Consider the following 22353-nt stretch of genomic DNA (forward strand, 5'->3'; position numbering starts at 1 on the left):
ATGACATTGTGGAAGAAGTAGATACCACAGATGGTTCTTAGGTTTAGATTGTTCTTGGGAAAAACCTATATATATATATATATATTTTTTTTTTCCTGTTATAAGTTTCTTTTGGAGGAATTGATTGTCACAATTAGTAATAGTAAATGGATGTTTTGTTTTGAGCATGATATTAGGTATACATGTCGCATCCGACATTTGATCAAATGCTAATGTCGGAGGAGCAATCTAGCGAGCATGAGCATGAGCATGAGCCTGAGCCTGAGGGTGAGATTTTTAATATTTGGAAGTTTTATCACTCTAGTTTATTTTATTTCTTATGTATCTGTATAATTAACAATCTATTATATTGTTATGTAGCCCCACCTCCTGTGAGAATAGAAGTTCATTTCAATGTTGATGGGAAGGCAGTTGGACCAAATGCAGCGAAATATGCTTCATGACTAGGGAAACTTACAAGGTAACATTGTCCTCCACACTACTCTGAATGGACCCTTGTTCCTGTAGAAGCGATAAATCTTTTGTGGAATGGTATCTTGGTGAGTATGTCTTTCATTCGAAATTTTCATATATATATATATATATATATATATATATATATATGATTTCTGAATCTGTTTTGGTAGAGCTGGTTCGATGTCCCAAAGAGAATATCGGGCCAACAACTACACAAAGCAAATAACATGTGGAGGAATTGGAAGTCTAGTCTTCGGAAGCATTGTGACCAATATGATACAATCCTAGAGAGAAAGCGGAATCGTAAAAGTGGTGTGAAGAAAGAAGAGTGGGATCTATTTGTTGACATGGAGTCAACTGAGCTCGCATGCCTTTGTCGTGAAAGGGGGAAAGAAAACAGAGAAATGATGAAGAATCCACACACGACGGGTAGGCGAGGATCAGCAAGGACTGTAGAAGAAATGGTAAGTTATAGTCAAATACTACTATGAATCCTTAAGGATGATCAATAAGGTATACGGAAAATGCTTTAGCCCATTCTTTTTCTTTTGTTATTTCTTGGTCATAAATAAGCAAATTGCTTGTTTTGCTTGTCTACCATCCTTTTGTCTTCCTTTTAGTTGGGTAAGATCCAAGTTTTAACAATTAAACATATAGGTCACAGTTGCGGATATTAGGACATGTGCCTCTAGATGTTCTCCTTCATTCTCTAGTCGACAGATGCACTTAGATTCTGTGAGAGGTAAATATGACAAGAGGTCCTTATATGGAAGATGCCTGATTAGTAAACTAAAGCAAAGTAAAATATTCACTCGCTGAGTTTTGATTAAACTATGGGTATTCTATGATCAGTTGTAGTAAGTGTTGTTGTGGAACAATTTGTGTTTTATTTTATCTTACTGAATTTCTATTCGCAGAAGGATGCATTTTTGTATGAGCTATAGAACTAATAGCTCTTATTCAGGTGACTAAAGGGATGATATATTCTTATTCATAGGTTGCTAATGATCCTGCTAATCCCCCCTCCCGAACTGATATATTCGTGGTGACTCATACTAGAAAGAATGGAACATTTGTTTCAGAGGAAGTCAGACAAAAAATGGTATGAAATATATATTTACTATTCTTATAGTCAAGAGAAGTAAGTTTAACTGATTTTACTTTTGTTCTCACTTTATAGATAAAAATCAATGAAATTGTTGCTCGTGATCCGAGTAGCAAACACAAGGATTTGGACCATGACCCTGTTGCAGAGGTGTGTTTCTTGTTTAATATATACTTTTTATATATTAATTTTACAATTATTCTTCTAAAATTAATCCCAATGTGGGTAAAAATGAGTTTGTAGGTCTTTGGAAAGGATGGAAGGGGTCGAGACTAGGCTTGGGTAGTGGTGTCTCCAAGACCACTCTTATGGCTGCAGCTCCTTATAAAAGGAAAGCCGAAGAAGCGGAGAGATCAAAGGTGGAATTCCAAAGCCAAATAGATGATTTGAAACAGCAGGTGATTGATGGGAAAAAGACACAAATGGAGATTTAGTCACAAGTGAATGCAATGCTCACAATGCAAGGAATTAATGAGGGAGCACCAACGCGAATCTCTACGAACTCTCCATCTGATCAGGTATTTGGTTAAAATTAGTGTACCATTTTAACTTGTAAATTGCAAATCGTAAAGATGCTATCACTACATAATCCCATATGAATAATTGGCTTACCGTTAATTATAGTTGGTTGCACATAACTCAATTCATCTCTTCCTACTGTTGTGTTCCCTATCACCTCTGCCCAAGTGCTTTTAGTGATATTACTTTTACTTTTAGTGTTGTTGTGTTCCCTTACACATAGCTCATTCCGGGTAAGGTAGGCGGGAGACCAAACCACCATTCCACTGTGCGTCGTTGGCCTGGATGAGACTTTCATCCCAAATTCCATCGCCGTGGCCATCTGGTTTAAGTGACCCCCCGAAGGGCTATTCTGTTTGAGTCATATCCGTGTGCAGAAAAATCCTTGTTCCTCTTCTTCGAGCCATGGCTGATTCGATAGCCTGAGAAAGATTGACCACGATTGTAGTGGATTAGGCTAAAACCGGATGTTAGGTCTCGTCTGAGTCATTCCCCGTGGTGTATAAGTCAAGCCTTGCATGCCCTCCATTGCTGCCATCTCTAACGTTGCTGTAAAAGTGGAGTCTTGGTCATCCTCCACTGCTGGAAGTTCTTCAGCATGGTTTAGAACAAGGTCTAAAGCCTCCTTGATCTTACGGTCTTCTTGGTTTGTCCACCTCTCATCAGCTCCGACTTCTTTAAGCTCGAGTTTTCTCCTGAATCTCTCCAGCATGGTTTAGAACAAGGTCTAAAGCTAGTCCATACTTCTTTACCGTTATTGTTTCAACTAGGGCATATGGAGCAGCAGCTTTATATTGCTCAGTGCTTGATCTTAGGGGAGATAATTACTTCTCTGTTGCTGTGGGAAGAAACCGCTCAAATGCACGATATCGCCTTGGTTCAGTGGAGGAAGTTGTCACATTCTTGAAGTTACTAGCAGCAGCATCAAGGACTTGAAAAGCAATATATCTTTCTAAGTGGTGTTGTAAATCCAAAATCTTTGAACTTGCAGTAGCTTTTTATTGCCTGCTAGGGGTCGTAGTGCGCTTGTTAGGAACTGGTTGGTTTACCTGTGGACCCAAAACAAAATATAAAGTAAACCTGCAAAGTAACTATTACCTAGGAACATAAATGATCCAGTTGGTTAGTTTGATACCTTCTCGTAAACCTCAATTGGAACTGATTTAGGGTGAATAGAGACAAATAAGCCACAACTCTAAGGTTGTACTTGTGAATTGAGGTCAGTGATGCGATAAAGAAATATCAGGAACTCTTAAAACCTGAATGCTATCAAAAAAAGAAAAGAGCTTCGGATGATGTGATCTTTTAAAATTATAAAATGTACTTCATCCTTTTTTCCTAGCTTGATGAAAGAATAATATTTTTATGTTGTTTTAACATAGATAATAACAACCAATCAACCAACCACTAATTCTAGCTAACTAATATTTTTAGTAATGCTTGCTTTTTCTACGTTATCCTTTACCAAAGTCTAAAGTACTTAAAAGATTTTGTAACTAATGGTAGCTGTTTCTAGTTAATCCAATGGTTGGTTTGAAGTTTTGAACTTCTTAGATTGGACTTTGTCAGCAGTAAGTTTAACTGCGCTTCCGCGCTGGTATAAATTACATTTAGTCATTTATCGACAAAATCTTGACCAGGACTCATGCCTCGGTGCGCTATCAACTGAGTCAACCATACCAAACGATTGTTTTATTTTAAGTCTAACACGATATGTTGCCCATGTTGCCCATCAAACAAAATTCTTATATAACACACAACTCTTTGTTGGTAGTCTGTATACCTGACCAACATCATCTATTTACATCTTTGTTGGTACTTGGCAGTCTCTTATATCATTCAACTGCCAAAAGATAGGGTCGGTTGAAATGAGGACTGGATCTTATTGGGTATAGATGCCATCTTATTATACTCGAGCTAGCATTCAATAAGACTTATTTATGTTATCCGCTTAAGATTTTGAGATGAAAATCTAAGTTGTAGTATATTGTATAATAAGATGGCATAAAGATACAAGTGTGAGAAGATAATAGAACAGCCAATAAAATAGTAGGACTAGAAAGAAATAAACAAGAGAAAGGAATATAAATTGTGCATCCATAATATGAGGACATGATCCTAGCAAATTCCTTGGTATTGGACTAGTAAATCTTGTAAGATGGAGCCGTGAGAGTACAATATGGTTTCTTTTCTTCTTTTTTAGCTTTGAGCAATGCCAAATGAAATAATGAAGAGCTCCTGTATTAGTTCCGACATTATAGTCAAGGCACCAGTGATTAAGAAGCATATCATTACACATTTATACATGAAGATGCCACTTGTTGATGTCTGCTTGATGTTTTGTAATCATTGGATTTCTTCCTTTTTCTTTTAGTGTTTGGGATGTTGTAAATGACTTGGTTTCTTTTGCTTTAATTCCCTCTTGCTTATATATAAAGCTGCCAAGTTTACTTATTCATTGTTGAGTCTACTTATTCATTGTTGAGTCTGCAAGAAGTTATCAACTATAAATATATAATATTGCTATATATTTGTTATACAACTCTTGATTTTACACATGAATCTGCTAGTTGACATGTTTGTCGTATTGAGATTTTCTTATTACTTTATATCTTGTTCATCGCAGACAACTGGTCATTCATTATCTAGGCGACCAATGGTATCACATTCTGCATAAACGTGTGAGCTGCAAAGCATGGGGGGAAGAGTGGTTGCCATTGGAAGAATGCTTGGTGATTGAGAGGATGTGCCTGAGAATGCATATCGGATTATAGTGGACGAGATCCTAGAATTTAATGCTGAGTTGTTTGGTGCTAGAGGAAAGACCTTTAGTGACATTGACATGGGATCTTCTATTACATGGCCTAAAGCCTTTACTAATGTAATATAAACTATTTTCTTAAGTTATATGAAAGATTTGGTTGTGTACAAAGTTGTAGGATAGGATTTGTTCAAGTTGTTGGATGGGATTTTTTTGTTGAAGTTTCAAGTATCCAATGAAAATATTTTGATTTGATTTAGGTTCTTGTTATTGTTTTATATTTTGTTATTGTTTTTCAGTTATAGCTTTATAGGAATATATTTTGTTTCTATCAGGTACCCAAAAAAAAAAATGCTAAATAAATAAATGACAGCAAGAGCCAGGGAAACATTTCTCCCATAAACAACGGCTTGAGTCTGTTGTTCTATTCCAAATGTAGGTGGGACGAATTTAAAGGGAAACATGTGCTGACGGTCGTCGTTATTTTACAAGTGTTAAAAGCCGTCGTTGTTTTTTAAACTTTACAAGTGCCCCGGGCTGTTGTATTTCAAAAACTACAGCGGTTTTTGTGACGGCCGTAACAACCGAATATAGCACATGTTTTCTTCATAAACAACAGCTATGGGCCGTTGTTTCTTGATTGTTTTTTTGTAGTGTTAAACCCCGTAGAGACATTACATTTGGGTCAATTATGTGTTTAATAAATGTAAATTAATCGTATTTTCATGTTTTCGCAAGTTTCAATAGGCAAAGATAAAATACACACAGAACCTGGATTTTAGTATGAAATACAACCTAATAAAGCTTAGATTTGAAATCTTCAGTATCAGCCCATTTAAAGCTCCAAACTGCCAGCAAATCTCATGGACTCAAAGAACTATGAAACAAGTTGAAGAATCCAAACTTGAGTCCCTAAGCCAGCTAAAGAAGAGATTTTGGTCAAACTGACCTAAATCAGCTCGAAAGTCAGGAGAAAACTTCAAACGGCCGTATCATCCGTCTCATAACTCTGATTCAAGCATTCGACCAGCTAAAATGATCAGCACAGAAAACTCTACGCAACGGTATCTAGCTTCCAAAAAATGGTCGTACGGTTTGGAATATGAAGATAATGCCAAAGTCTGTTATTATTTAGTCTAAGCCCATTACTATTCTAGAGAATATTCCTATAATATTCTCTAGAGAATATTCTCTAGAGATATTATATTTTATTTGTAACCGTTAGATTTAGATTAGATGGATTGAATCTAGACTGTCAGAAAAACTATAAATAGAAGGTTCTAGTTTTAGTTTTTCGGATGGAATGGTTAGCATTCCATCAGTAGGAGTAAAGTAATGAATAATTTCTTTTCCTAGAGTTGTAATGCAGAATTTCTTTTTAGTTTAAATAATTTTTAGTTTAGTTTTATTTTCTTTTAAATTAGAATAAATTCTTAAGTGTTGTGATCTCGGAGCAGAAACTCTACCCGAGTGAAGACTATCTCTGTTAGGGAGTATGTCTCGACAAGTTTATAAAAGACTAGGAATTGAGTAAGTTCACCCATAGTTGAGGTTCTTAGTCAATTCCACGTGTTAATAACACTCACTCAAATATGACGAGTCGTTATTAGGGATCAAAGTTGAGATAGACTCTTTTACGGAGATGGGATTCGCTCGTGGGAGAGATATATTTTGCAATTTTATGGAAACGTGAACGAAATGACTAACCCGACCGCTGTGTTACAAATAGATCAATGGCGCCCCTGCCTTTTCCGTAAAATTTGCAAAATAAATTAATTTGGTCACAACACTCCCATAATCATTTCTATCCCCTCCACAATTTTTCAATTTTCCCTAAACAATAATTCAAAAAAAAAAAAAAAAAACCAAATTAGCCATTTTGTGGTTATGGGCCTATTTTTGGGCCTTTCTTTATACAAAAACAAAAACAAAAATCGCACCCATCTCCTTCTTCTTCTTTTTTCTCTCTTCTTTTCTTTTCGCTTTCTTCACTTTCTTTTTCTCTCTCCTTTGTCTTTCAGAATGGCGGCTGGAGAGTCAAAAAAAAAAAAAAAAAAATCCTTTTTTTTTATTTTTTTCCCACACGCCTGTGAGAATGGCGGCTGGAGAGTCCCAAAAAAAAAAAATCCTATACGCCATATGCACTGGCGGTTGTGAAAGTGGTTTGGCGGGATGGTGCACCGAACCATTGGACTTAGCCTTAAAGCAGACTCCTATATAATTCCCTTCCAACTTCAAGTCTGCTTAGTATATGCAATTCTAATTCGTAAGGCGGTAAGGGAGACCAATAAAAGACTATATTTCTAAATTTGAGTTTTTTTTTTATCACAATATATATAGGTATCTTCATTGATATCAAATACACTACCGAGTATGCTTATTCTGTACAATTCTAATACGAACAAGAAACTTCTTTGCAAACTTATAAAAACCAATATTTCTGTGTTTATTTGATTGACATTAATACAACACACATATTATGATGAAGACAACAGTAAAGCAAAACAAAAGTTTTCTTCCACTTGCTCCTACACCAGCACCTTGGCTAGTTTTCCCTAGTGGTAATCATGCCAGGAAATTGAACTTCTTCAATGTATCCGATCCAAAGAAAAAGAGTTATATCAGAAGCTGTGAAGAGAATCTAGAGAAAATATGTTTGGCATCGATGCATGGATGGTGGGTTATGACGGATTTATGGTTATCAGCAGAAGTTCACTGTTTCTTGTGGAATCCTGACACACGAGAAAAGGTTGACCTACCATCCTGGAGTGTCGAGCGCCCTGAAGATATTGGTATGTGTATCCTATTGTCTCCGCCAACCAACCCAGATTGTATGGTTTTGTTTCGGGGAAGAAATTTTTTCTAACATGGCAACTAGGAGATAAAAACTGGACAAAACACAATTATGAACTTGTCCGAAAAGACCCGCCTGATGATACGATAGACTTCATTCATGAAGTCATTAGTTGCAAGGATGGAAACATCTATGCCTTAACCTTTCAATTGATGGTTGCTGTTATTGATAGGGAAAGTTGTGGCAACCTGTCTGTAAGGGTGTTAGACTTTGAGAGTCCTCCAAACTCAAGATCATTCGTTTTCCATAATTATCACTTGGTGGAGTCGTGTGGGGAAATTTTTCTTGTTTGTATAATGTTTCTAGGCGAGATCACTATTCGGGGAGTCCACTATGTTGAGATTTTTAAGATGGATTTATCTAAGGAGGTGTGGGTGAAAGTGGAATCCCTTGGCGATCATGTGTTCTTTGTTTCACAACGTGGCTCTATGTCTCTCTCCGCTACCAAATTTGGATTAAAAGGAAATTGCATTTATTTCCCTATTCGGGATAAAAACCGTTTCTACGTATTTGATCTAGATGATGGAAATTTATCAAACTGTATGCCTTGTCGTCCTAACTTGCTAGCACATTCGTTCACACCCTTTTGGTTTCTGCCTAATAACTGGTATATCTCTTCTTTTCTCTTATTTTTTGGCCGATGTTTTTTCTCTTTTTTCCCTTGGTTCTTTTCATACTTGTTATGTAAAGGCTGATATAATTCTGTTTTCATTAGGTACATTGGAATTCAGAAAGAAGATTATACAGACACTAAGAAGGAACTGATGATGGAGATGGCAGGTAATGAATATGCAATTTTAAAGGAGCATGTGGAGGAGTATAATAAACCTCAGTGGAATGACCTCCCCATGGATATTCTGCGGTTAATAGCACTTTATCTCCCGTCGACTGCTGATTACTTGAACTTTGGCCGTGTTTGTAAGTCATTTGCATCATCTATTCCTCAAATCCCATTGACAACTCAATATCCCCAATTCATGTTTTCAAATAGAATAAATAGTGTATGCAGTTTCTATGATCCAATGGACAATGTTACTTACTGCTTTGATATACCGGAGCTGTTGGGTGCTAGAGTTCACTTCTCAAAGGACGGTTGGTTGCTAATCTCGAAAAATGATTATACGATGTCTTTCTTCAACCCTTTCACTAAGGTCACTGTTGAACTTCCAGATTTACCACCTGAACATTTTACAATGAATGGTTTATCGTTTACACAGGCGCCGACTTCTAGAGATTGTGTAGTTTTTGGTATTGCTTGGGCTGGTTCCGGAGCTCAGATATTATATTTGCATTTGGGAGAAGATGCTTGGACACTCGAGTATCGTCAAAATGAAAATGAAGTTGATTTTTTTCCTTCTAACAGCAATCCCGTTTTCCATGATGGTGCATTCTACTGCTTGGGTGCAGAGAGATATTTGGGAGTCTTTGATCTAAGGGATGATACATGGACTATTCTTCTTACACCCGAACCTTGTTCATCTATTTAACAAAACTTTTTGGTTGAGAACGATGGAGAACTTTTATCAGTTTTTGTTGGGCAGGAGGGAGAATATGTTCATCTGTACAAGTTGGATCGTTCAAACATGTATTGGGAGGTTTTGAGTAACTTGGAAGATCAAATGTTGTTCGTGAGTCGCTCAACATCTTTATTAATGAAGGCGACTTCAGAAAAAATGCAGAACAAGATTTATTTTCCTCTGTCATACGGTGACAGGAACAATTATCTATTCTATTCACTTGAGACTCACAGATGGCAATCCTCTTTGGGCGGCTACTTCAGCGAGGAGATCTACAACACAGAAGAGAAACTGCATTGTACTTGGATTTAACAATAATAATACTTGTTGTTCCCCTCCCTCTACATGTATGATATGCGCCAGGAAATTTTTCCATGTAAATATGAGCTACAACTGGGATGTTTTCGAAAATATTTCCTATAGGCTACGAGTTTGAATGTCGAGGTATATGAAAATTGAGGTAATAGCATTTCCAGGACATGGTATTAAAAAACTCGAAAAGCTACACAAGCTTATATGATTCTTCCAATCTTCTCTGTAACAATTTCCTATAACATAACGTACTTTTAGGATTCACAAATTTGTTCGGAGGATTTCCGGAATATAACATGATTTCTCCCCCAATATGGTTCTCTTGATGTTCAGTAAAAACTTCCGCTTCTTCATCGGTAGGGTCGTCTGCCATCTTCATAATCGGATCCTGCTTCTACTTCTGAATCTTCCTCACCCTCTTATGAAAAATGTACCAAAGTGATAAACACAAGGTGATACGTCCAAGAAAGTTGATGGCCCATAGGCCATACTGTAAAACGAAAACAAAATCATGTACTAAAGTGACAAACCAAAAAAAATCATATCCACAATTTTTGCTAAGAAGAAGAAAACAAAAAACAATATGAGAACCAGAGAATCTGAACATAAATATAAAGAAGTTATTTATTCACCAATCCCATTACGAAAAATTAATTTATAAAGTATTTAATCCAAGTACTCAAAAGTATTATGAATCCAAATAGTCAAACAAGAACCATGTTCTTCGAGAAAATAAAACAGAACACTGTTCTTCTCATTGAGTGTCATCGGAAAATAAATCCTGTTTTGCATGCTTTTGATGTCGCCTTTTGCAATATAGACGTAGAGGGGCTCACGAATAACGTTTGATCACTCAAGCTACTTAAAACCTTCCAACTCATATTTGAACGATCCAATTTGTAGACATGAGCGTATTTTCCCCAATGACCGAAAAAATAGATATCAATTCCCCATTATTCTCAACCAAATAGTCTTCACTTAAATCAAAGACTCCTATACAATAGATAGAACGCACCATCATATAAAACAGGGTTGGTATTAAAAGGGATAAAATACTCTTCGTGCTTAGTCCATTTATCTTCTCCAAAAGACGTAGAAGTAATATTTGTGCAAAGCAAAGGCAGTGGTACCACTGCCTCTCGCCCCACTTTCGTTCATCAACAAACGGTTTCTCTATGAACCGTACGACCGACTCTAGCACTGCTATGTGTGTCCTAAAGGTCTACTACGTTACTACACTGTCCTTTCACCTTTTTTTAATTAATTTCTTCATCCCTGCAATTGCTGTTGGTTGCTCAATTCCGGCTAGCTGCTTATCCTCATGATATATATACTGGAAATTGGTTTAAACACCGAACAAGCTTCTCCTTTTGGTCGCCTCTATCTCTCGCCCTTATTCTAAATGATTTCTCCTTGAAGCCTTGCATATCAGGAGGTATATTTTCCAACTAAATTACTTTTATTTGTTTTAAGTTCATCAAAACCTTACTTCATGATTTTTATCATTTTCAATTCTTTTCATGTAAACAAAACTATGTTGTGCTGATGTGAAATTTTTTATGTGAGCGTTATTGAATCGGAATTGGTTTCTGTCTGATGTATGTGTGACAGAAATTCGTTATGTATGTGTTTCCCAATTCACAAAGTTATCCTTAAAAAGAAGAAAAAAACGAGGATTAGTTTGAAATGAGTTTCTGTTATGTATGTGTGACCTGAGTTTCAGCATTGGCAATTCCACGTTGGAAGAAAATTGGTGCAGCATGAGCGAAAACGCGACGGAAGCCGTTGAGTTTCGCCATTCGGAAGTTGATGAGTTCGGGAAATGTACTCCTCGCGCTTTTTCCTGAATTTGGAAGTAAAAGATAATGGATTGAGACATGGGATTAGTGGATTATAGAAATGTGTGTGTTAAGACTTAAGAAAGTGTACCTGATAAAAGAGAACCTATTCCTTCCTTAATAATGAGACAGAGACAATACTAACTTCTCACTTGATGATCCGGCTTGTCGTAACAAGGTTGATTGTAGCTCATGAAGCCATACAGGATGCGAGGTAAGAAGGGTACTACTTTAGTCATGCATCAAGAAGTTGCTACATGGACTTCTAATTTGCTCATTTCCTACTATTTTACTGGTTGCAGGAAAAGTGGGGATCAAACCAAAGCAATCTCTTACATAAATGCTTTTTCTAAATCACGTTTACCATCAACAATGGTTAAGTGGGCAACTACTCAGATTGGCATGGATAAAGAAGCAAGTAAACCTAATGCCAGTACTCCTCAAGCCCTTCTTAGTAAGTACTCATACTCTCTTCTGTTATATTTTTGTCGAAGATTGTGTTAGAATTATATTTTGAGTTTAGGAAATCTTCAAATCAGTTTTCTTGCTAACTGCTAGATATATGCTAATTTATTCTACAGAGTGGTTACTGAATTTTGAGCAGCGGGGAGCAGAGATATTCAATAACAATGCCTTAAGACTTCATGCTAAGTCAGTATTTGATGAGTCTAAAGCGGACTTTGAGCAACGGTTACTGCAGCCATACAACAAGGTGGAAGATGATCTTCTTTTCGACATTGACAATAAGAAAGAAGAGGAGGAAGAGAAAAAGGATGACCAGGAGATGCTTGAGTCTATCAATGATGCATTTACAACAGCTGCACATATGATGAAGTTCACAGCTAATGATGAGAGAAGAAAACGCAAAGAAAACAGAAAGAGTGGAGACATAGAGATGCGAAATTAGATTCGTTGTTGAGTTGGGTCCAAGTTTTGGTAATTGAAATTGATTGTGGACTGTCGGATGATGCCATGCTGATGGTGGGGTGTGCTGATTTTTTGAATTTCAGTGAAGGAAATTGCTGGGTGGTTGGAGTAGAGGGAAAGAAAGGAAGTTTGGAAGGAATTGGTGGTTTGTGGCACGTGTGTTGAGCATATGATATATTTGAAGGAAGTGGTCAGAGAGAATTGACATGGATCATTCTTTTCTCTATTGGTTGCAGCTTCAGGGAGTGAATTTTAGTAGTTACCATTTCAAAGCTGCTGCTCATATAGTCATATTCTCATATGTAGCGAGTAGCTAGGTGGCAAAGAAGTGAGAATTACGTTCTTGGAATTTTGTAGAACCTAGGTCCTCTAAAACTTTCGATAAAATTAGGCAGTTTTCAAGGATGGTAGATATTTCAAACAATTTTCAAGTGAATCTGTCTAATGTGTATTCGCTGATGCTCTTTTCTTCCGTAAAAAGCACTGCCCATTTCTTTCTTTGCAAAATCAAATGCTTTTAATGAATTGCTTCCTTTAAAATCAATGTATGATGATTAGGTTCAAATGCTTATGCATCAAGGTATAATAACTCTCTTTCTTTCTCTTGGTGTTTAAATATTTGAATATTTGGATAAAAATGATTGCTTTTTGTTATGGGTTTGAGTTGTTAGCTACATTTGGATAGAAATGAGGAGACCTGTATTAAATCTAGATGTATTATGAGCTTTGGAACTGTTTTTAGATTTTAAAGTTGATTGGGCATGTGATATTGTTACTTTGATTTTGAAGTTGTTATTATAGGAAGGGTCCGGTTCCTGGGACTCAGGAATTTTTAACTCAATTTTGACTCAATTTGCTGGCCACTAGATATTCTAAATCTAAGGGATCTAATTAAAGTTGTCTACCACGTTTATTTACTCTTTTAAATGATCTCATGTAGGACCAATAAAAATAAACTTACGGTGTTTTTCCTCCTGGGTCTTTCCTCCTACGCCCCATTCTCTAACTTCTCCTCTAAGTTTTGGTGCGAGACTCTTCTTCTTCTCCAACCCACACCATTCTCACAACTCTCTCAGTACCTCCATCTCTAATTAAAATTCTTGAAACAACAAAAAATTAATTCCTAGTTCAATGGAAGATTCTAATGTATCTCCCTCTCACCCATTATCATTTGTAATGGTAGATTGTGAGACACGTCCATCTTCTTCGGTTGTTGCTATCACTCATGTCCCTTTTGTAAGCTTTTAGACTCATCTCATTTGTCATTACGAATAAACAGTGAAAGTGAAAGGAAATGCAATATGGCTAACTGCTTGAGATTTTTTCAGGTTGCAGCACAACCTGAGATGGCTTGTTTGTTAGGAGACGATCCCAACTTCCATTCACTCGTAGGTTATCTTTTCTCTTACATGATATTTTGCTAGAATAAATAACACTTCAACATTCTTTATTTTTTACTATTTTATTTTTGGAGTTGCTTGAAGTCAATTTATAAAAGAATCTTATCGAGCTTTTGTCATGTTCTAACAGCTATATGATCTCAATGAAACAAGGTCGTCGGAGGTTCCAACAACAATGCAAGAATCAGAACAGGTATATTTTTTTTTCGTACTGTTGCATTTTCTGTTTCAAACGATTTTGTATACTTCTTGTTGTGTTTTCTAAAGGTTATTTTATGCACTTTGTTTAGATGGATGCACCATCTGTTGATTCTATAGTTATAGAGGAATGTGATAATTTTGGTGGGAGTGGGGTTGGTGGTAATTCAACCCCTAATAAGGAGGTCGTTGAGAAGCTTGAGGCACCACATTTAGGGATGTTATTCAACTCTGTGGAAGAAGCACATAACTACTATCAAGATTATGGTCGACAAAATGGTTTTGTTGTGAGGATAAGGTCATCAAATAAACCTCAAGCTCGTGCAGATGAAGTAACAAGTGTTAGATTTGTTTGTTCACGCGAGGGAAAGGCTCAGAAGAGAGTTGAAAATGATGGTGATGAAGGAAGAATTCGTAGTACATCAACAGTGAAATGTGAATGTCAGGCACAAATGCGGATTTTGCACAAGAAAAAAAATTAAAAAAATGGATTATAAGTGTCTTTTTTGATCATCACAATCATAAGTTTGTCACTCCCCTAAAGAGAATGAATATGTCGTCCAACCGACACATGCCCGCTGCTGCCAAAGATCTAACAGAGATTTTTCAGAGGGAAAACATGAAAATTTCCAAGGTGCTTGACCTCTTTGCTGGAGAATATGTAGGGTTTAGATCAAGAGATTGTTACAATTGTTTGAGAACGATAAGACTTGATATATTAGAAAAGGGTGATGCTGCTTCTGTCATATCTTATTTTTAGAGAAAACAAAGAGACAACCCTCAATTTTATTATGATGTCCAACTAGATCTAACCGGGAGGGTAGTGAACTTTTTTTGGGTTGATGCAAGATCTCGTATGGCATATGAGCAGTTTGGAGATGTTGTTTTCTTTGATACCACTTACAAGACGAACAAATATAAGATGCCATTTGCTCCATTTACAGGGGTTAATCATCACTACCAGTCCATACAGTTTGGATGTGCCCTTCTTCAAGATGAGACAGAGTTTACATTTTTATGGTTGTTTAATACATGGCTTGAGGCAATGGGAGATCGTGCTCCAAAGTCCATCATTACTGATCAATGTGCTGCCATGTGCTCGGCTGTGAAAACAGTTTTCCCTAGCACACGCCACCGTCTATGCCTTTGGCACATAAAACAGAAATTTCCACAAAAATTACATGTCTATACTATGAATGCGAGCTTTAGGAACCGAATTGAGAGATGTCTTAAGTTCACATATAAGGTTGAAGAGTTTGAGAACAAGTGGAATGATCTGATGCAAGAATTTGGGTTGATAGATAATGAATGGCTAAATGGTTTGTATGCCATTAGAGAATCTTGAGTTCCTGTATACCATTGCATCACATTCTATGCTGGTATGAATACAACTGGACGCAGTGAGGGGATCAACGCATTTTTTAATGAATTTGTCAATAAGGATACAAATCTAAGAGAGTTTGTCACAAGATATGAGCAAGCATTGAAGAAGATTGTTAGAAATGAGTGTGACGAAGATTACGTTTCAGAGCACAAGAACCGTATTGTTAATGACTATGATTTTCTATTGAAGCATGCAGCATGTGTGTTTACGAGGAACATTTTTGAAAAATTTTGTGGTGAATTCTCAACGGTGAAAAACATGAAAATATGTCGATCAGTAGGAGATGGTGTTTATGACAATTATATAGTCGAATCAAAATCTGGTGTGCATGAAAAATTTACAGTGAGATGGAATGATATAACACTTGAAGGTTATTGTGAATGCAACCATTTCGAGTTTACAGGTATAGTTTGCAGACATATGCTGAGAGTATTTGATCATCTCGATGTGGATAAAATTCTCTCATATTTTATTTTAAAAAGATGGACAAAGGAGGCAAACAAATTTAAAGTGATGGATGGGGAAGCAGTGCAACCTAATGACCAGTGTCCTAAGGCTTTCCGAATGAGCCATTTATGTAGAAGATCTACGCAAATGTGGAGTGTTGCTTTTGAAGATGAGAGCTTGTACAAAATAGCATTGGATGGACTTGAAAAACTTTTCATAGGTGTTTTAGAAGAGCACGACAAATTATTTAGAACTCCTAATATTATTGATGCTTCAATGGAGGCTCAAAACATTCAAGAAGATGCTACTACTTCATGTCAAATTCCTATTCTTGATCCGAATATCTCAATAACGGTGGGGAGACCAAAGGATGGTAAGAGCACACATGGCAGATGGAAGAATCCTGTTGAAATTGCAGTGACCAAGAAAAGAAAATGTAGCCAGTGTAAATCGCAGGATCATGACAAGTGAACATGTCCGGAATTGAAAAAAACTTAGGTATTGTTTCATCTCTTTTGTCTGTAAAACTTTTTTATAGAGTTGCTTCATCTATTTGTTTATTTTCTTCTCGGTGAATATTATTTATAGAACACTAATGTGTCTTTAATTTCAACAGACACTTTGGACGAGAAGCTACATGGATTTGTGGTAGTTGAAAACTTAGGGAGGAGCTATATGGCAGTTTGGGATTTTTCAAAGAATTTGGAGTTGAACTATTTTGAAGAATTTGAATTGCATTTTGCAAGGGGTACCCTTTTGCAAGAAGAGGAGGAACTCTAACAGAGGAGAGGAGTTTTTTTAGGACCCTTTTCATTTATTTTGTAGGTTTTGAAACTGTGTACGTTGTATTGTATCAAGGACCCTTGTATCAAATGGTTAATTATATTTGTAAATTTGTACTCGTGGACAAGTCATTTTAATGTTGAAAACTGGTAGAGTTAGTTCTCTGTCACAATTTCAAGCAAATTTACCCTTTAAGTTATATATGTTTTTTGGTCATTTGTTTCAGTTTTCTATGAAGCTCATTATTAGGTGTCTTCCTGTGGATACTCCTCCTTAAGGTAATGAGTTCATCTTGTAAAGATTGTGGAAGTCGTTCCAGTTCAATAACATTTTTCTTTGTTGCATCATCAACAACCTGGCATTACCAATACAAATTTTTTCCACAACGTACAGATAACTAGACGTAAGTATGTAGGATAAATTTTCGAGCTAAATTTAGTGAGAGTTAAATTGTGGAGCAACTAACAGCAAGACCAACCAAAAATTGCGTTTCAGCTAAACATATCTTTGTAAACTGGAACAACTTCTCAATCTCCCATTTGTGGAGCGTAACATTGGCTTGTAGTCCATTCTTCCAAATGACAAGGTTGAACCTTGACACAGACGGGTTATGTCGGGCTATTTCAACAATTCAGACCCAGGGGTTCAGAATATGTAGCTAAAACTCAGAAAAAAATACCAAAACCTTTTATCTGTCTTACCCCAAATGCCAAAAAATACTCTTACAAACATTACATTCATGCACATCAATGTGAACTAAAATAAAGGACACCATTTCTTTCATTGCATATTAAAAACAAATGCTAATACATTAAGTGTCCTGCTGCCTGGAAAAACAGGTTGAAACTGTAATATTTATGACAAGATAAACTATCAACCTACATGTGGTTCACATCACAACCACAAAACCTACTCTTATCATGGAAGCAGAAACTGGCCTATTAAGCCTTGTGCCTGCTCCATGTTGTACAACCGGAGATTGCTACGCTCAGAGAATTGAACAGATACAGAAGGAAGACTCATACAAAGTTGTATGCCCTCTTAGAAGAGCTGAGAGTATTGGATAGAAGCATGGCTATGGTCATTGGACCCACTCCACCAGGAACTGGACTAATAGCAGAAGCTACCTTACAGGCCTCTTCATAGCAGACGTCTCCAACCAACCTATACCCTCGAGGACTTTCTGGATCCTGTGACATAAAGAACCACTTGTCAACCAAATGCATCAACCTCTTCATGTTGTAGGAAAAAAATTAATGTGGCTAATTGTAACTAAAGGGTACTCCATTTGGTACCCACTCTGAGTTCTGCCTAAGTTTAGCTAACAATAACTTGAATTTATATCAAAATTTAGATATCTAAAACATCTAAATTATTACCTAATAATGTACTTTGAAGCAAAGAAATATTATAATTCAAATGGAAATCATGCATTCCCATGGGGGATAAGCTCTTTTAATTTCTCTTTTTCCTATTTGCCCTTTAATATCAATAAATAAACCCGACAGAAAATCCTAGCAGCGACAAAATCGAAAGTGGCACATAGACGGACAAAGACTGAACCAACTTACATCAACTAGATTAATTCCAACATCAATAATAACTGCACCCGGCTTTATCCAACTCCCTTTCACCATGTTTGGTTGCCCAACAACAGCTATTATAATATCTGCATTTCTTGTCATTTCCTCCGGATTTTCAGTTCTAGAATGTATGATACTCACCGTAGCATCTTCTCTCTGCAAACAACATCACAATGTCAAGTTCATATGAAAAGGTAAAAAACGAGCAACAAGAATCGCCATAATAATAAAATGCTACATATATAACAAAATTTTTACTTGCAAAAGCAGGGCAGCAGGCATTCCAACAATGTTGCTACAACCAATTACAACTGCTCTCTTTCCCTTGATAGTGATCCCATACCGATGCAACAACTCTATGCATCCTTTTGGGGTGCATGGAACAAACAACGGATCCCGACCTTGCGTGGCAAGACGACCAATGTTTAAAGGATGAAAGCCATCCACATCTTTTCAATCTTAACAGCATTCAAGATGTTCTCCTCATTCATATGCTGGCATGAAATCCATTAAAACAATAAGAAGCTTCAATTTCAAATGAAACATTGTTAAACAGAAAGTAATTTGGCAAAGAGAACATATAATTACGCGAGGTAGAGGTAACTGAACAAGGATGCCATGAACAGAAGGGTCATTATTATACTCAGCAATATATTTAAGCACTTCTTCTTCCACACAATCTTCAGGCAAATTAGCTTCATAAGAATTAATCCCAACAGCTTCACAAGCCTTCTTTTTATTCCTTCCTTACATAAGTCGCAAAATCTTTCCTATCACCAACTAAAATAACAGCTAACCCAGGAACAACACCAGTTGCATCCTTCATTCTTGATATCTCACTTTTAACTTCCTCTCTTATTTGCTTTGAAATTAACTTCCCATCAATTACCTTCGCTGTAGCTTCAGTACTCATTGAAACTGTATAAAAATAATTTAACACGTGTATGATAAAATGCCTGAAAGAAAGAAGTAAAATATACGTACCTTTAATAGGTGTAGATGACACGTGACGTTGAGTATGAATGTGGAGCTTATTAGGATTGAAATGAAGAAAAGGAAGGAGACGAACAGCTGTTGTTGAAGAACAATCTGAAAATATCGTTGATGCCATTGTTGGGTTTAGTAGCAGCGAAAATGGGAGAATCTTCACAATGAAATTTCAGTCACATACGAGCTCATACAATGGAAGCATCTTGCATTCTTGGTTTCAATATATCGAAACTAATAGAAGTTAAATCATGAGACGATTTTTTTTTTCGAGGAATCAATGGAGCCCTTTTGAGTTTTTGAGAGGACGAACGGAAAGAAGAAAAGAAATGATAAGAGGGTCTACATGACGTCATACTTTAAATGACTATCATGTAGAAATTTTGTATCGTTAGATTAAGATGATCTAAGAGTCCAAAAATTGAGTTAAACTTGAGTCAAATAAATTTGAGTCCCTAGAACCGGACCTTATAGGAAAACTTAAATTGGACTTTTAGTAACACAACTTAAAGTTAAAAGGACTATAAGTTACTCTCTATAACAACGCCTGATGTTGCACTAGCCCAGCATGTATCTCTTCTGTTTGACATTGCAATTAGGTCTGTAGTAAACTTCATTAGCTGTTTGTCTATGTTCAAGGACTCCTGCCACACTAGGAGCATTACTTGGCTATGTTTGATTTTCATTTATATTGCATTGGGTCCGTACCGAATTTTACCACTGTGTACTTTCCTTTGAAAACAAAACTACAGTAAACTGCCTTTCTTCCATATTTTGAGATTCATCATTGTAAGTCCATACTTGATCCTATGCTATATGGCTCAAAGCAACACAAGAATTCTCAGGTATGGCCTGTACTTTAAACAATTGTTCTTATCTGGGGGATATGAAGATTGATGGGTCTTGGAAACTCATTATCTTGGCCGATGAGCTTTGAAAGTATTGTATTGTGGTTGCAAAATTTCCTAAACCTTGCTATGAGTGGATGCAGTAGGGGTTTAGAAGCCGATTGGTTTAAACTTGCTTCTTTTGTTTGGGGACTGTTTTCTTGGTAGTTTCGATTGGAGGAGTTATAGTGCAATTTGATGATTTGAACTGCTTTGGCATTTCAGATTTGTTGTTTAAGTATGGGTAGTAAGTTAATTCTTCAAGGCTAGAGTTCGAGATCGGATCCTTGAATTGATCGAAGCAACAAAGGGTATTTGATTGAACGTGTAATTTCCAATAACTTCTCTGATTGGAAAGATGGAAGCTTGAGATGTAGCAGAAACGAAATTGAAAGAGCTGGATGCTTGTAAGGATCACTGCAGGCGTAGATGGCGGCAATTGTGAACTTGGTCCTCCAGTTGTGGGATTAGTGGCCCACAACCTACTACAATAAGCACGTCTCACTTTTTTGGCAAGACAATCTGACGTGATTTAACCAACTAGGACTCTAAAAGTCTAAAAGGCTTTAATATAAAATTGCTCAGTTTGTTGGTTGTTGTGCCATCTGCTAAACCTTAGATTGGGGTGATAGAACTCTCACCTCATTTTATCTGAACAAGGTAACATGCCTAAGGCTAAAGACCCCATGTGGAATCATGTTACAGAAGCTGGATCAAAGTTGAAGTGTAATTTCTGCAAAGAGGAGTACAATTGTTCAATTACAAGAATAGGGAGAGTTGTTTTTCGATTCAAAAATATTTACATCCATGTAAATCTGCACCTGAATCTGTAATGCAATTTGCAAGAGCATCAGTGGAAGCACTTTCAACACCAATGAAAAAACTAAGTTCCATTGACCCACGCCTACGAAAAAAGAGTCTGACATGGCTAATTTTCAAAATTTTTTAGGTGTGTGGAAATATATCACATATAATGGATTATGGTCCGATATGTGTCCCACACGGATTATTTTTTTCAAAATATGGTGTCCATATTGCATAGGAAAAAAGTAAAAACTAGAAAATGGGAAGGAAAAGCATTGATGAATATATGAGGTCATCAAATCGAAAATCGCCACTCTTCACTTGCTGGTGGTTCAAGTTCCATGTAAATCTGCACTCATTCTCAAGTTCCTAGGGCCATGGTGGTTTTCAAAATTTGAAGTAACAAACATTAAATTGTGTGTTTAGGAAAAAAAGAAAAAAGCATTGATAATATATGGCATCAGACCTTTCACTTGAAATATCAAATGATTATTATAACACCCCGAAAAAAGAAAAAGATAAAGTTTTTATTTAACACCCGCGGTTTTATTTCTTATATTTTCCTAATAATAATAATAATAAAGATAATAATAATAGATAATAGATCAAATAATATAGGATAACTATCAGCTTACGGATAAAAGCCCGTAAGTAATAGATAAGGGTTGTCCTTGTTTTTCGGGAGTTTTCTCACGTAGAGTTTTTGGGAAAAAAACACAGCGAGGGTTTTAGAAAAAAAAATGGGAGTTTTACCGGCGTGAGAAAAAGGAGATTTTTCCCGTAGTCGGTTGATAGTCGGAGCTAAAGGTGAGTAAAGGTTTTGCTATATTTATAGTTTTCTAATATAAGTGTAAACCGCCTAATGTTTTTATATAATCGTTTGAACCGGACTTCTCGAAGAAGTCGCCAATGGCGCCCGCAAGTCCAACAACAAGGAATCGTCCCGTAATTTCATTTGAACCTTTATGTTCATGTTTACTGTGATACTGTGGGGGCAGTGAAGCTCGGAGAAGAAGCGTTAATGGTGGCCGGCAGTAAATCACCCATTTTTATTCAAACCTTATTGTTTGTGTTTGGTTGTGGACTGATGAGGGTTCGAGTGGGGGCAGTGAAGCTTCGAGGGAGGCTTTAATGGCGCCGAACGCCATTACTGTGATACTGGGACTTGGGGTTTATGCGTTTTTAAAATCGTTTGAACTGTTTTTGTTTGGATTTGGTGGGTTGTTGATGTTGGATTGTGTGGGGCTGTCGATTGGAGCTTGGAACAAGCTTTAATGGTGGCGTAAATTTGTGTCCGTGATCTAGTTTTGGGGAAGGTTAGATTTAAGAATTGAGTTTTTGGTGTTTGACAAAGTTGTAGGGGTTGTTGCAATGAGTCAAACCGATATAAGGGAGAAGGGATTAGTGGTGGCCGGCGTTTTGGTGGCTGGTGGTGGAGCTGCTGGTGAGAAGATGATGAACAGTAAATTTCGGGTTTGGGCTTTGGGCCGGTTTAGATGGTTGGGCTTTGGGTTGGTTAGTTCGTTGGGCCGAAATGTTTTAGTTTTGGTTGGGGCCTAACTTGTTTAGTTGGTTGGGCCGAAATCCAATT

The 22353-nt window shown here is 36.7% G+C and overlaps 4 protein-coding genes, 1 long non-coding RNA gene and 1 pseudogene across 9 annotated transcripts; 4 read left to right on the forward strand and 2 right to left on the reverse strand.

Moving 5' to 3' along the window:
- The first annotated feature begins 664 nt into the window (after window positions 1-664).
- On the forward strand, window positions 665-3324 carry LOC147512013 (uncharacterized). Its single transcript, XM_086599436.1, has 4 exons — window positions 665-920; window positions 1454-1558; window positions 1637-1711; window positions 1805-3324. The coding sequence occupies exons 1-4, from the start codon at window positions 684-686 to the stop codon at window positions 1835-1837; spliced, it is 450 nt and encodes a 149-aa protein (XP_086455562.1). The 5' UTR covers window positions 665-683; the 3' UTR covers window positions 1838-3324.
- A 3566-nt stretch (window positions 3325-6890) lies between these two features.
- Window positions 6891-9343, forward strand: LOC147512014 (F-box/kelch-repeat protein At1g57790-like). 3 transcript variants are annotated; one of them, XM_086603593.1, is made up of 4 exons: window positions 6891-8302; window positions 8411-8613; window positions 8696-8787; window positions 8913-9182. In XM_086603593.1, the coding sequence occupies exons 1-4, from the start codon at window positions 7848-7850 to the stop codon at window positions 9180-9182; spliced, it is 1020 nt and encodes a 339-aa protein (XP_086459719.1). In that variant the 5' UTR covers window positions 6891-7847. The 3 variants fall into 3 exon arrangements, with proteins under 3 accessions (XP_086459719.1, XP_086459720.1, XP_086459718.1); XM_086603594.1 differs by having other exon boundaries at window positions 8705-8787; XM_086603592.1 differs by having other exon boundaries at window positions 8411-9343.
- Window positions 9344-9667: 324 nt separating this feature from the next.
- LOC147512015 (uncharacterized) lies at window positions 9668-11360 on the reverse strand. Its single transcript, XR_015219561.1, has 2 exons — window positions 11237-11360; window positions 9668-10014 (listed from the first exon to the last, which is right to left on the reverse strand). It is a non-coding gene; the product is annotated as an uncharacterized LOC147512015 (long non-coding RNA).
- A 77-nt stretch (window positions 11361-11437) lies between these two features.
- LOC147512016 (uncharacterized) lies at window positions 11438-14704 on the forward strand. Of its 2 annotated transcripts, XM_086603597.1 has the most exons (6): window positions 11438-11576; window positions 11665-11816; window positions 11944-13525; window positions 13618-13677; window positions 13820-13882; window positions 13980-14704. In XM_086603597.1, the coding sequence occupies exons 3-6, from the start codon at window positions 13421-13423 to the stop codon at window positions 14367-14369; spliced, it is 618 nt and encodes a 205-aa protein (XP_086459723.1). In that variant the 5' UTR covers window positions 11438-11576; window positions 11665-11816; window positions 11944-13420; the 3' UTR covers window positions 14370-14704. The 2 variants fall into 2 exon arrangements, with proteins under 2 accessions (XP_086459723.1, XP_086459724.1); XM_086603598.1 differs by lacking the exons at window positions 13618-13677; window positions 13820-13882; window positions 13980-14704 and having other exon boundaries at window positions 11944-12796.
- A 446-nt stretch (window positions 14705-15150) lies between these two features.
- LOC147512017 (protein FAR1-RELATED SEQUENCE 9-like) lies at window positions 15151-16659 on the forward strand. Its single transcript, XM_086603595.1, has 2 exons — window positions 15151-16216; window positions 16335-16659. Exon 1 carries the CDS (start codon window positions 15269-15271, stop codon window positions 16187-16189), a length of 921 nt encoding a protein of 306 aa, XP_086459721.1. The 5' UTR covers window positions 15151-15268; the 3' UTR covers window positions 16190-16216; window positions 16335-16659.
- Window positions 16660-17253: 594 nt separating this feature from the next.
- On the reverse strand, window positions 17254-19348 carry LOC147512018 (bifunctional protein FolD 4, chloroplastic-like; annotated as a pseudogene). The gene is made up of 5 exons (XR_015219562.1): window positions 19069-19348; window positions 18673-19002; window positions 18343-18578; window positions 18073-18240; window positions 17254-17691 (listed from the first exon to the last, which is right to left on the reverse strand). The product of XR_015219562.1 is annotated as a bifunctional protein FolD 4, chloroplastic-like (transcript).
- Window positions 19349-22353: the final 3005 nt, after the last annotated feature.

This window comes from Coptis chinensis, chromosome 3 (genome assembly GCF_015680905.1).
Source record: "Coptis chinensis isolate HL-2020 chromosome 3, ASM1568090v1, whole genome shotgun sequence".
In the NCBI taxonomy this organism is placed as follows: Eukaryota; Viridiplantae; Streptophyta; class Magnoliopsida; order Ranunculales; family Ranunculaceae; genus Coptis; species Coptis chinensis.